Source organism: Natrix helvetica, assembly GCF_964273705.1.
Source record: "Natrix helvetica genome assembly, chromosome: 3".
NCBI classification, from domain to species: Eukaryota; Metazoa; Chordata; class Lepidosauria; order Squamata; family Natricidae; genus Natrix; species Natrix helvetica.
Genome location: NC_138549.1, coordinates 31,777,023 through 31,791,763, shown reverse-complemented (window position 1 = coordinate 31,791,763; position 14,741 = coordinate 31,777,023). Strand labels below are relative to the sequence as shown.

Below are 14,741 nucleotides of genomic sequence, written 5' to 3'. Positions count from 1 at the left end.
CGCCTGGTCTACTCAATGCTCTCTACATGGGGCTGCCCTTGAAGAGCACCCGGAGGCTTCAGCTGGTCCAGAATGCGGCCGTGCAGGTTATCATGGGGGTACCTAGATGCTCCCATGTTACACCCCTTTTAGGAGGCTTGAACTGGTTGCCGGTTGTTTTCCGGGTGCGATTCAAGGTACTAATTATGACCTTTAAAGCACTCCATGGCTTAGGCCCAGGGTACCTGTGAGACCACCTACTGCCACCAGTAGCCTCCCACTGTCCAGTGCGATCCCACAGAGTTGGCCTCCTCAGGATGCTGTCAGGCAGACAGTGTCGGCTGGCGACCCCCAGGGGGAGAGCCTTCTCTGTGGGAGCGCCTTCTCTCTGGAATGAGCTGCCCCCGGAGCTTCGCATAATCCCCGTACTCCGGTCCTTCCGACGCGCCCTAAAAAGTTGGTTTTTCCAGCAAGCCGGCCTGGCCTGTTAATTTTATCCAATTTTTTAAAATGTTAGTGTTATATTAATTCGGTTTGTTTCTTGGATTGTTTCTAATTTTCTTTTAAGTTTTGTAATATGTGTTTTTTAATGCTGTACGCCGCCCTGAGTCCTTTGGGAGAAGGGCGGCATATAAATCCAATAAAACAAAACAAACAAAACAATTTGTTAGTATGTTATTGAAAAGCTATCATGGCCCTTAGGAAGCATGAGCACAAGATGAAGGGCACCCTCTGGAATTCATAACTGCTTTCAAAAGAAAATTCTATAAGAGAACACACAGTTGGGAGAAAAATCTAGGAAACTAGTATTGATCTTATTTCTTAGGGAATAATCTATCCGAACAGGATTTTAGATAGTTTTGACAATTTTGCCATCCAACTAATATTTTCTTCAGTGCCTATGAATACATTTCTCTCATCTTTGAAGTACTAAAGTACGATTGATGGCTCCAGTGTCTGACTGGTAGTTTGCAAAGCAGTGAGACTGGGAAGAACAGTTCTATTGCCCAATAAATCCAAGCACTATTGCACCGTGGAATACTTACTAATTGTTTAACCAAATAACTTTATTTGTCAAGCTACATGTGTTTTATAAAATAATTAGCAGAAATCTATGAGGATTACATAAGCAACTGCTATATTTATTAGTAAACAGGAAGCACCAGAACTACTGGCTGCCTAAGTAATGGATAACTTCAAAATCAAGTTATTGCTTCTTTGAAGAACAGAACTTTTGTCCAAGTAAGCAAGCATGGGATTCAACCCTATTCAAGCTCACTTGGGGGGGGGGGGGTTCATTTTCTTCTTCTTCTACCACTTAATGTTAAATTATAAGAATTAAAATTGATGGAAGGCTTCGTGTCAAGGGACACTTAGGACATGTTTAAATGAATATGAAGTTGTCCGAATTTTTCTTAAAACCCAATCTAATTTTTAACATGACCATTCCCAGCCTTCATATTGTGTAATTAAGCCATAGATGAGAGAAGGTGGCTTAAAGAGAAGACACCCTTGCAACCAAGTTAATTTTCAGTATCGGTTTTCAAGTAATGTCTGCGCTTGCATGAATACTGCAATGGTAAAGGCAACCATGATCCACTTTAACTCTAAAGCTTGTCATCATTACAAAATTGCAAAGTGCACATTTTAAAATATATTGTTTTACATATTTTATACAGTTCAATAAAAGGCACTTTAAAGGTTATATAGCTAAGAGATCAAAAAGGCACAAATTCTTTAAAACAATTATAATGTGTAGTCAGTGAATACTATTATACTACAGTATTCGTATCTTAAATGAAAGTTGTTTATATCGGGGCTTTGGTGTGCTTTAGATTCTAAGGCAAAAGGAGCTTCTGAGCCTGCACTGCATGAAGGTGGCACGTCCCTGCTCTTCCTTAAAGCTCTCCTTGCAACTAGCAGCTGTTCTCCTCCCTCACTGAGCAGTGGCAGGAAAGCAAGTTGCAGACCTGTGCTAGATTTATGCCCCAATGCACTCTGAAGCTGTCATTTGCCTTCAGATCCAAAGCACAAGAGTTCATAGCATGGTGGTCTTTGGTACAGAAGGCTGATGTGCATTTCTGTTGGCAAAAGTACATAGTTTAAGTGCAAGCTGCTGGGGGAAAAAATAATAAGTCCATTCGAGTGAATTCTTAATTTGACAGCAACCTATAGGACAGGATGCAGAACTGATTACATATTTTAATGCGGTTGCTGCGGTCAATTTTCCAATGAACACACGTTAAGAAAAAGAAAGGAGGTATCAATCCATCTTTCTTCCTCTCAGATTTTGTGAACAATTTCTTCTCCAGTTCACATAAAACCGGTGCTGAAAGAAAAGAAAGATTTTTCAGTTTTACAATGCCAAAAAATGTATCTTAAAGTATCTATCAGGAGTAAAAGCAAACAGGAAGAGGTGATATATAATCTGCACATGGTAGGATGGAAATAGAGCAGAGCTTCACAATTCCTATTTTATTTCTATTTTGTCCCATAGTAGGAACTATGTTTCCAGACCTAACCAGAGCAGTTAACTAAGGGAGGGAGTGGCAATCCTAGGTAAGAAAAGAGATAGTTATCAAACTATAAATCTATGGGTATCGAAATTGAGGTCCCCAGAAGCAGAACCATAACATACAAAAGTCCTGAAGGAGTTTGTGGATATCTTCTTGGAACCCTTGCTGTGATCTTTGAATCATGAAAGACAGATTTAGAAATGAAGAAGGGACAGTTGCTTTCATCTTCAAAAATGAGGAGAAAGCAATCAATTTGGCATCAATACAAAGCAACCTTCTGCAGAAGATTATTAAGAAGTCAGCTTGGGAACATTTATAAGGAACCAGGATGACCAAGTCATGTTCATTAATCTCATCTCTTTTGACAGAGTGACCGGTTTAGTTGCCCACAGAAATAATATAGGTAGTCTTTGACTTACCATCATAACTGAGCTCAAAGTTTATGTTGTTAAGTAAGACAGTTGTTAAGTGAGTTTTGCCCCATTTTATAACCTTTTTGCCACAGTTTTAAAGCGAAACACTGCAATTGTTAAACAAATCACTGCAGTTGTTAAGCAAATCTGGCTTCCTCATTGGCCTTGCTTGTTAGAAGCCAGCTGGGAAAGTTACACATGGTGATCACATGACCCCGGGGATAGCGCAACTGTTACAAATGCATGCCATGGCTAAGTGCCCAAATTCTGGTTATGTAAATCATAGGGATGCTGTGAAGGTTGTAAGTGTAAAAAACAGTCAAAAGTCTGTTTTTCCAGTGCTGTTATAACTTCAAATGGTTACTAAATGAATGGTTGCAAGTTGAGAACTGCCTGTAGTCTCAGAAAGGACCTAATTTGATTTCTCCTCCGTGTCATCTAAGGATGAGCATTGGGAAACTTTTTGCTGTTAGAATAGTACTCTTAAAAAGTACAAAAAACGATAATGAAAAATAAACTGGACTGCAAGAAAAGGGTCTATTAAAAAAGGCATCTTTACTTTTCTGCCTTGGGTGTCTTGATTCTCTCACTTCCTGCAGTTTCACTCTGGATTGTTCTGCCCCTCAGTTTAAGACAGAATTGTAAGACTAAACATAATGAATATTGTTCAATGTGAAGTTGAGATTTTGAATACCACCACAGTTGCTGCACTCCATTTCACAATAAACCTTTAGGATTTAAAAAATTCTACTTAATATTTTGAATCATAGTAAGGAAACTATAACATCTGAATGCGAGTAGTACCAATAATTTTTAGACTGGATAAACAGCTTCCTCTAAGTATTAAAAATATTCAACATACGGTTCTGTTTCTGTCACTTACTATCAGTCCCTAACCACTGAAACCTTTGTGGATTACAGCCAAAGACTATTGCTGGGAATCCCTGTGATGGTATCTGTCCCTTTCTAACTTCTCTTTTGCTCTCTCGTCATCTATGTTCACAATTTCCTGATCTCTGACATCAAAGCATAGGAGCTCAAGCCGAAAACCTGGATCCCTTAAGGAAATAAAAAGAAAAACAAGTATTTTCATCAAGGTGCCTAATCAAAACTTTTTTTCTATAAAATTTAAAATAATCATTTTCACCATTGGAATCTCTGAGTGATGTATATTGCTTAAGGCCAGGGGTGTCCAAACTTGGCAACTTTAAGACTTGTGGACTTCAACTCCCAGAATTCCCCAGCTGGCTGGGGAATTCTGGGAGTTGAAGTCCACAAGTCTTAAAGTTGCCAAGTTTGGACACCCCTGGCTTAAGACATTGTTCCCTTCCTCCAATCTTTCAAAATGGGCTGCTTACTTTTTCCGATCTTTATCTTTTTTAAAACCAGCTGTAGGTGTAGGAGGCAGAGGCCTGCCTTGCAATATGTCTGAGGCAGCTTTCCTCTTGTTGAATGCAATAATTTCATCTTCCAGAAGCTTTCTTTTTTCTTCCACTTTCATTCTCTCTTCCTGATGTAGTCGTTTCAAATGTTCAAACTTCATTTGAAGCTGAAATAAATCATAAAAGCATTGTTTTTACCAGAAGAGTTTAGTCTCATCTTAAATCTATGCTCAATAATTACACTCAATAAAAAATAGAAGCAGATTTTTAAGATAATTGTTTCCCTTCTGTGATTTAAAATACTCTGAATACAGATGTTGCTTTAATTAGCTTACAGTTCAGAATGCAAAAACTGACTTCTGTTTAACGGATTACAACCAAGTTGAACAACTATACACTAGATCAACTTTTGAGGACATCAAATGTCTCTTTTTAAAGTGTTGAAAACTGAAGAAAAATTTCTATCAAATATATAGCAGCATTGCATTTTTTTCTCTATTGCCAAGCAGCAAGAAAACCAGGTCACACAGAGATAAAATGTCTACATATTCAGAAAAATAATTCCATGCACAGCAATCATTGCATATTTCTTAGATGCCTCCAGCCTCCAAAAATTAACTGTTAAAGTTAACTGAACATGTTCATTGCGCTGCAAGAACTACAGAACTGTGACAAAATTGATTGTTGGTTGTTTTTTTTACAAAACAGGGTAAAACCCTTTATTAGATCCTGGAGAGGAAATTTATGAGGGTAAGAAAAACAAGGGAAACTCCTACCTACCTATTAGTATTATCTGGTGGGGGGGGAGTGATTAAGCCTGGGGACACATATTCTATTTGGCACACATTTATCCATATTTTTTTTCTTATCCTAAGTCAAGAATTGTGAAGCCAAGACCTTTGTTCCATTTAAATTAACTGGATTGGAATATTGTATGGAATTATAAATGGGCTAAATATACCTCCTCTTAATCTATTGAAAAGAACAGTAATCTCTAGAAGGATCAGAAACTTTAAAATATATGTCATTCAGAGACCAAAGGGTTGCAAAGATTAGTAAGACTGAGATTCCTAATCAAAAGGCACAGAATGCTGCCATAGTCTGATCACTACAATTTGAGGTAGGAATTTATTAATCTAGACCGGGGGTGTTAACTCAAGGTCCACAGCCCGCATCCGGCCAGCGGGGTGCTCATATCTGGCCCATGGGGCCACCCTGGAAACAGTGAAAAGAGAGCTCAGGAGAGACACGTGCGGCCATCGCAAACTGTTTTCACGAGCAGAAGTTTGCAGGAGGCTGTTACAACCAGAAACGGAGCTCATGAAGGCCACATGCAGCCTTCCTGAGATGTTTTCACTGGCAGAGGGTTCCAGGAGGCCATAGTAGCACTGAGGCCAGCACAAGTGCCCCTGACATGAGTGATGTCAAGCTGGCATGCCCACCCTGGCCACATCGACCCCGACCCCCTAGGTCAAACAGAACCCTCAATGAAATCGAGTTTGACACCCCTAATCTAGACTCAGAAACATTTAAGTAGATTTTTTCAAATACTTATGAAAGCTCAGTGGTCAATGGCCATATAAAATTAATCAAATGGGAGTTCAGTGAATCACATCTAAGTTTCTCTTGCTGAAACCGAGTGATCATTTTTTTTGTAGGCAAATAAGATTGTTAATACCTTATCTATGTACTTAAGGAATTTTCAGGGTGGGTTGGAAGAGGATATGATGTCATGAGCAGATCCACTATTTGCTTGGGAAAGGATGGCCTTCTTTGAGCTGCTGGTCTGAGTGGGTTTCAGTTTCCCTACAGCTTTTGTAGTCCCAGCAACAATTCCTACAGTAGCAGTCAAGATGTCTGGAGCAGGACCATAGGACTCAAGGTCCTGCCCACTCCCAGGGGGAAGAATTGCCGTGGGATAAGGAGAAGATGAGGTTAAGGACAGCCCCCTATTCAAGAACAGTCTCAGCAGGGAAGAATTCTGACAGTGATCCAGCTGGGGGTATGCACGTCTAGCTTCCATGTACACAGCTGGAACTCTGCCAGGTCATGTCTCTATTCTGCACGTACAAATCATCATCCAAGTTCTCCAGGTACTGTGGCATGACTGACAAAACATGATCTGATAGTTTCATTTAGAAAACACTGTTTTAGGAGGACAAGGCACCCCCAAAGTTGAGAACCTGATTAAATCTGTTCAAAATTTCTACAACCACCCAAACTCACCTAAGCAGAGTCAAAATATACTTACTTCTCGCTCTGCTTCTTTCAGCAGTGCTTCTTTCTCTTTGACTCTTTGCACAAACATTTGTCTCATTTCTTCTTGTTTCCGTTCTAATTCTCCGAGAAATTCATGTCTTTTAGCTTCATACGTCTCCTGTAGACTGGAGCCATAAAATGTAAATAGCTTTCCTCATTTAAGTGACAGGCAACAATGCTTAAAGATTTCAGAATTGCGCTCAACAAAAAAATATCAGAGTACCTCTGAAGAGATTCCTTCTTGCAGAAAGTTAATGCTCTCTTGGAGATCCCAAAAATGTGGAACAAATGCCTTGGGCTGATACTTATTTTACATTAAAAATAAGAGTCCATGCTCAGAATATTCTATTTGTAGGAATCCATAGCATTTTCCAAATTTCAAATTATATTTAAAATTCAGAAATTCTTTAGAATTTAGAAACATAACTTTTTTCCACCTCAAAATTTGATTCTATATTGGCCTTTCAGAGGAAAAGCATCAGTCACAAAAGCAACCAAAGAACACAGATTTCAGCAATCTGATAGATCGGAAACAAATACAGACTTGCTTACATCAAGGACATTCCATTTTTCCAAAAATAAAAAAATAAAAAAATGCAAAATCGTGTGTAATTCAGTTTTCAGTTTGATGTTATTTTTACATGCTTATTTTGGTTGATTATATATTGGTTTTTCTGTCATGTCTGAAAGTGATTGTTAAAGGCAGGAGCAAAAACTATCAGGGAGAAGCAAACTACATGAATTCTGCAAATATAAAAATGAGATAATCATTGGGAATATTCACATTCAGCTGTAAAACTATTTCACTCACTTCCCAGGAACAATTCAAACTCCTGTTGTTATCCTAGAGATCAAGGCTGTCAAACTCATGGTCCACGGGCCGGATGCGTCATGCACTGGCCATGCCCGTGCCCAATTTAGCGAAGAGGGGAAAAGTCCTGATAGGTCACATGACACTGCCATAACAACGTGAGTTTGACATCCCTGCCATACATCCTCTTATAAAAATATTGTTACACAGAATCTAATATCTTGTTCTATGGGTCAAATAATATTTTTGATTAGCAGTAGGCATACATATATGACATGGAGGTCAACAGGGAACATCTAGCTGACTTTGGTTGATCTCAACAAATTAAGCAGTGTTGAACCTGTTTACTACATGGATAGGAGATTGCCACCACAGAATGCAATAGCTGTATCCTAGATGAGTGCATTTTTTTTTAATGCTGGAGGAAAGCAATGGCAAACCTTTTTGAGTGTATTAGCAAAGAAAATTACACGAATCACCAGGTGGAATCATTATGAAGTCCCCAAGTGACTCAAAGAAGAAATTACCCTATACATATTTGATAATTAATATTAACAATATTGTAGTTACATATTCAATAGTCTTATTGCCTCAGTCTCATTTTAAAATAGAAAATAGGGTACAAATATATTCACATATATAAAACTTCAAATGCAACTCTGTACTTGATGTATGTGAAATATATGTGACAGAATATATTTCCACAATAAAAAATTGTCTTGTACAAACAGGATGCAATAAGAAATCTGTTAGAAAGAGATAGGCAGCAACAGTATGAATAAGAATTATTTGCATGATTGGAATGTGCTTAGTGCGTTATTAAGCCTTGATCCTAAATGCATTTGGCTTGGACATATGGTCTATGGAGTGAAATGAAATTTAACTCTGCTAAAATAGTGAAGTTAATTTAGCAAAAGCTTTAAAAAGGACTTGAAATTCCAAAAGGGGTTTAAAAGATTACTTTTAGCAACAAAGTTTACTTGCTATAGTAATATGTAGTAGCACATGGTGTACATTACAGGAAATTCTATTTAAAATATAGACATCTAACTAACTACATTAGCTGACTGATGTATTTACTAAAATTATAGTTTCATATAAAAACTCTAAAAATATTCCTTTATGTATTCTTTTCTTCTTATTGTCTGGCTTATTTTTCTCTTCTTTATTTGCCTATTAAGAATCTCTTCTTAATTTTAAAAGTAATGTTTCTAAATTTCCTGAATGACTGTTAAAAACATGCTTCTCTTCTGATACCCTGGCATTATGACGGCATCTTAGATGCTCTTTCAACAGTCATATCCCAGTAAACATGCTGTTGCAAAGTAGGCAAGCAAAAGAAAGCTATTTGAAAAGTGGCTCCCATCTCACTGTTATATGCCCACAATGTTACTAAATAAATTCAGATTAGTCGACTGAAATAGTCACACCTATTAGATGATCTTTAGATATTTATATTTTAAATAAAATAGAATTTTCTCTAATGTATAACAGCAGCAGCCAGGGGTTCTCCTAACTTTCCATCCTTGGGATCTATTAAAGAGCTATGTGGCCGGCATGACTAAACGCTAAAGGCGCACGGAACGCTGTTACCTTCCTACCAAAGGTGGTCCCTATTTTTCTACTTGCATTTTTTATGTGCTTTCAAACTGCTAGGTTGACAGAAGCTGGGACAAGTAATGGGAGCTCACTTCATTACGCAGCGCTAGAGATTTGAACCGCTGAACTGCCGACCTTCTGATCGACAAGCTCAGCGTCTTAGCCACTGAGCTATAGCATCCCATGACTAATTCACTTGAGATATGAGCACAATGTAAGTTTTTTTTTATTTCACTGGGCAACATTCTTTACTGAAAGCCTGGTGATTATATCTGACAACTTGTTTCCTTCCCTCCTTGTATGCTGGGTTATAGAATCATATCTCACTTTTTCACTATCCACACATCTTGCATGGAAGGTTATATAAATTAAACAAGCTGATAGTAGAACTGCACTCATTTTTTCTGGCCTTCCTGAAAGAAGGTCAAAAACAATTTGGCCTCCTTCCTAGGGAACTTGATCAGAGGTTACAGAGTGGCTGGATTAATTTATGCTCTGGCATGTTTAATTTTTAAAATTAAAAAAATAATTTTAATTAATTTTAATGTAAAATAAATTAAATTTATTTAATTTAATAAATTAAATTAATTAATGGGTTGGGGGGAAGCCTGTTTAAACCTCTAGAGAAAGTTTACTGAATTAAAAGTAGCAAATGTGCCTAAAAATGCAGGCAAAATAAAACCAAATTAATACCATTGCTGAAAAAAGTCTTATTAGTTGCAGTGTGAAAGGATGCATCCATATAATCAGGGATTATATTATATTCAATTATATTCAATAAATAAATGATCACATCATTGAGGGACAGCAGAACACGGGTTTAACCTTCTGAACTCTATGTTAAAACAATTCTTTTTCACAGTTAGGATAATCTAATTGTTGATAATCGAATTGTCCACTTCTGTTAATGTTTTATCCTTACCAACCATACTTTATTTCTTTAATGGTTGGAATTGCAGTATAAGAGCTTTAATCTTATGGCAGCAAGTATGTTGGAAATCTTTACTGAATATCAATAAGATAGAGAAAATGAGTACTTAAGGGCACAATTTTCTTGCATTCACTCTTTGTCCATCCTGCATAAGTCTTGGTGCTCCAGAAACAAGTAGCTTTCTGGGTTCTTGTGCAGAAGAAAACTATTCGTTTCTCCTATTATTGAGTCTTTTGAATTGGGAACATATTGATCTATTATTGCATTATGTTTTTTTTTGTGTTATATTTAAAGGGTGCTGGGTTTGATATAAGTTAATTCATTAGAATCAAAAGCTTAGAATCAATATTGCTATTAAGGCATCATCAGTTCGTGTAAGATCACACTATCACTTTCTATAAAGTTAAATAAAACAGCAATATATTAAAACAGCAATGTTATAAAACAGCAATGTATCTAAAACTATGTTTTAATCACTCTATACTACAAAACAATATACCTTTCTCTATAACTGGTCTTCCTGCTATCTGGCACCCTAAAAACAAAGGTATACAGGTTCATCAAGGCATGTTACTGTCCAAATAACCTATGCAAGTTTATTCAAAAGTAAACCCTACTGAATTTAAATAAATTTATTTCAAGGGAGTGGATGTGAGGCTGTAATGTAATTTACCTTATTTTTACAAAAACAATAATGAGCATTTTGTGCCGTAAAAGCTGTAGCATTTTTCCAAAAGTTAAATGAATTCATTTTTCCTACAAAAATATAACTCGCTTTTGTTTGTTGTTTGTTTGTTTGTTTGTTTGTTTTATTGGATTTATATGCCGCCCTTCTCCCAAAGGACTCAGGGCAGCGTACAACATTAAAAAACACATATCACAAAAGTTAAAAGGAAATTAGATAAATATCCAAAAAAACAAACCCAATTAATATGACAATAACATTTTAAAAATTAGATAAAATTAACAGGCCAGGCCGGCTTGCTGGAAAAGCCATCTTTTTAGGGCGCATCGGAAGGACCGGAGGTCAGGGATTATGCGAAGCTCCGGGGGCAGCTCATTCCAGAGGGAAGGCTTTTATCATATCTAAGTTTCTGTTTAACACTGAACAACAAAACATATTAATAAAGACCCAACCAGTATAGTTTGTAGCTATTTTAACCTGCTGAGCAAAACCAAAGAGCTTTGTGGCACTTTGGAAGATTTCATGGATCATTTATTATCCTGGAAGGGGAAAAAACCTGGTATGTGTGTTTGTAGAGATTGTAAGGGACGTCTAAATAAATTTGGACAGGGCTGAACTAAAGAGGGATGACATAATAAACATTCAGAATCTTTTCATGTCAGGAAGAGGGAGGGTAAAACTCATGCCATAAGAACTTGAGTTTCAAATCTGGAACCTTAGATAACATTTTGCCCCTTTATCCGCAGAAATGAATGCCTTATTTTGTCCACAAATTGCCCTGAGTAAGCATTTACTCTCCGTTAAGTACTGAAGTTGGATATGTTCATTTCAGGCTGGACACTGCCTTGCAGTGAAACCAAACTAAGAAACTGTTGGCAAATTCAACCTCCAATGTGTAGTCAAATCAGGAAAAACTACCCAAGGGCAGCAGCTCAGAATGCTGTCGACAGCTGGATTCCCTGACAGTCAGTTATTATTAAGAAACCGAAATAAAATTCAAAATGCCTTACCTACATAGCAATACTTCAGCACGTAATCCCTCTTTACTGTGAGGGCTATTCAGAAAAAAAAGTCTAAGCTCCTTTTCAGTACACCTGTGGTACTGTGGTATTAATGGAACTTGTAAAGTAATACCTATAGCAATAGCAATAGCACTTAGACTTATATACTGCTTCAAAATGATTTACAGCACTCTCTAAACTGTTTACAGATTCATATTGCCCCCAAACAATCTGGGTCCTTATTTTACCTACCTGGGCAGGATGGAAGGCTGAGTCAACCTTGACCCAGTCAGGATCAAATTCCTGGAGTGAGCAGTGAGTTAGCCCTGCACCAACATGGCTCTTATATTTCTCCTTCCATGGAAACTGAAGGTGTCATGCAACTTTCATGCATTAAATATATGTGATTATTACAGATTACAAAACTGCAGTCTGCAGGGCTGATTTTGATTATTTTTCCCAACATATTTACAGAAGTTCTGTTCTATATATGACATACAAGTCCATCAAACCATTCCCTTTTTTCACACATAAATATAGAAAGGATAGAAAATACTAAGCCACGAATAATAACAGGCAAGAGATAAAGGTCAAGGAAATGTCACTATACCTAAATTATACTTTAATTTACCTAAACTAACTTATGCTTAGCAAAAGACCCCCATACTAGTAGCATCTGCACATCTAAGAATTACTCTATCCTTCTCATTTTTAGAAAACATTCTACCAACTAAAATGTCTATTTGCTCACTATTCCAAGTATAATTTGCAATCACTCACTCCATTTCCCCTGTCAAACACAACTACCTTAGTCTTTTGAAGAATTAATTTTCAAGCCATCTTCCTCACTATGTCATATAATCTTTCTATGCTCCCTGAAAATAATTCATATCCTCAGCCAATAACCTCAGCCATTATCCGCATACAAAAGTGCATATACATTCACATTCAACACCTCTACTGTCACTTACATTGATCCATAAAAGCATTAAACAACCAAAGGCAAGTCATATTTCCATTTCTTAGTCCTTGCTCAAAGCTGAACCATCTGAGCAAGAATTCCATTTATTCTCACACATGCTTTACTCCTGTCATATGCTACTCTCATCACATTCAACAAACGTTAATTGCCTGTTGATGCAAACATTACATAATTTATCATATACTTTCTCTAAATCAACAAACATGCAATGAATACGCATATGAATAAGGTTCATGCCAATTTTTTATTTTAGGGGATAGTTGTTGTTAAGTGAGTTAGAAAGGGGAAATGAATGCATAAATTAGAACTGAATATAGCTTGAAGAAGTTAGAAAAATTAAAATAGTGGTACAATGGTAATGATTGAGCAGCTAAAATGGATGATCACTGATGGTGAAGAATGAGTTACAGACTGGAAGACAACGTAACAGCGAAAGTGAAGAAGTGATGGACTACTTGATAGAGTTTGCTACTAGCTTTTTCCCAATTGTTTGTAGGATAATAGAGTACTACAGTAATAGCTGTCTTTATTTTCTACCTGTACAGGTAGTCCTTGACTTACGACTACAATTGAGCCCAAAAATTATATTGCTAAGCAAGACAGTTGTTTTTCTTTTAGTTTGTATTTGTTTTCACTAATGTAATCAAAATCCTTAAAAATATGTGTAAAAAGGAGGAATGCATAAATGACGTATCACAAAAATGAGTAATATGCCCTTGAAATTATGAAACGTTTTAGTTATATCCTCCCCAAAATGAAAATACGATTGACCCATTTTCACAAGACATTCCTCAAGCCATTTTTGACTAGAAGCCATCACTGATCCTAAAGTATCATCCCCAGTTTAGAGGAAGCCAATACTCCTACAGAACCACAGAAAGCAATAATACTCAATTCTAAGTGAGACACAGCGCTAACTATTCTTACAGTCCCTTCAGAATGATTGCAGCTTTGCTTGCTTAAATCCATCAAGTGACCAACAAGTACTCCCAAACAAATGCTTCCTAATACTTGCTCTGTTACAAATACTGAAGCTGTAGTTGCCAGATATCTCAAATGCTGGCAAACTAGCCACTGAGGCAAAGGTGGTAGCCCAAGCAATGGCAGAATTTTTTTCCCCGCAAAGTGTTTCAGATTTCAGTTACACAATTATTTTAAATGCTTGATTTCTACTGACAGTTTAGCAATTTGAAAAGTCCCTTTCCTCCCCTGCTATTACAAATAAGGTAAGAATAAAGAGAGTGAATACATTCTTATATTGCTGAATATGGAATTATTTTTAATGTACTTACCTAACAGGTTTGTTTTCTGGACCAGTGTCATGGAAACCCATTTCTTCCAGTTTGCATCGCCGATACAATTCATAGTGGCGCATATGAGTCTGTTCCCGGAGATCTTCCATATTTGTACAAATCAACATTTCCCGAAGTTTCACAAAATCACAGTGGTTCTCGTTCTCCACTAAGGAAGGGAATATAGTACGAGTAGCACTTTCTTAGAATATATTCAAAACAATACATATAGGAGAAGAGCTTTCTAAAAAGCTGTTTATGCAAATAAGCATCATACCATGTCAAAGGGACTCTACCTCTCTGGACATTGTCAAATTATGTTATGCAGTCAGCAAAATAAGATCCAAGTGAACTAATCCCCATTCCTTAACATGGTACAACTATAGCTCATCTTTGAACAATCCTGAATATAAATCTCTCTGTCTCTCCCCTTGCCCTCCCCCTCTTTGTAAAATCTCTCCTGTATTGGAATTTTAGCTTGAAGAGTTAGTTTTAGATAAACTAAGATAATTTTAAATAAATAACATTCTATTTCTTAGTTTTGCAAAGTTTATACTGGCAACAATAGTGGTAACAATATTCTATACTATACTTTTAGCATGTGTTTTATATGCACCCTTCCTCTTTTACTTTTAAACAATTTTTCATTGTTTTGGTGTATACTGATTTTTGACCGAAATAAACTTTGAACTGAACTGAATAAGCATCACAACTTGGAAAGAAAAGAAAAAAAACTAATGATGGCAATCTGAGTAAACAGAAGATCTACAAGCCTTCTCCAGTCAACTGTTCCCTCATTTTTTTCCTCTCTCCTATGCCAGATATTTCAAGGATGTTCCAATTCTTAGGGAGAAAATTTTAGGTGGAATGGAAATGGGAAAAAGGATGGAA

At 36.8% G+C, this 14,741-nt stretch overlaps 1 protein-coding gene across 13 annotated transcripts in view; it reads right to left on the bottom strand.

The window, feature by feature from the left end:
* Window positions 1–1,025: 1,025 nt before the first annotated feature.
* The window catches only part of SEPTIN10 (septin 10), a 42,266-nt gene continuing 28,550 nt past the window's right edge, over window positions 1,026–14,741 (bottom strand). For 12 of the 13 annotated variants that reach the window (XM_081949508.1, XM_081949512.1, XM_081949507.1 and 9 more), the window contains 4 exons: window positions 13,851–14,019; window positions 6,542–6,674; window positions 4,267–4,457; window positions 1,026–2,308 (listed from right to left, as the gene is read on the bottom strand). In XM_081949508.1, coding sequence (XP_081805634.1) covers window positions 2,293–2,308; window positions 4,267–4,457; window positions 6,542–6,674; window positions 13,851–14,019 — 509 coding nt within the window. In that variant the 3' untranslated portion in view covers window positions 1,026–2,292. Of the gene's footprint in view, window positions 2,309–2,360; window positions 3,967–4,266; window positions 4,458–6,541; window positions 6,675–13,850; window positions 14,020–14,741 lie in introns of those variants that run through there. The other variant, XM_081949511.1, reaches the window with a different exon arrangement.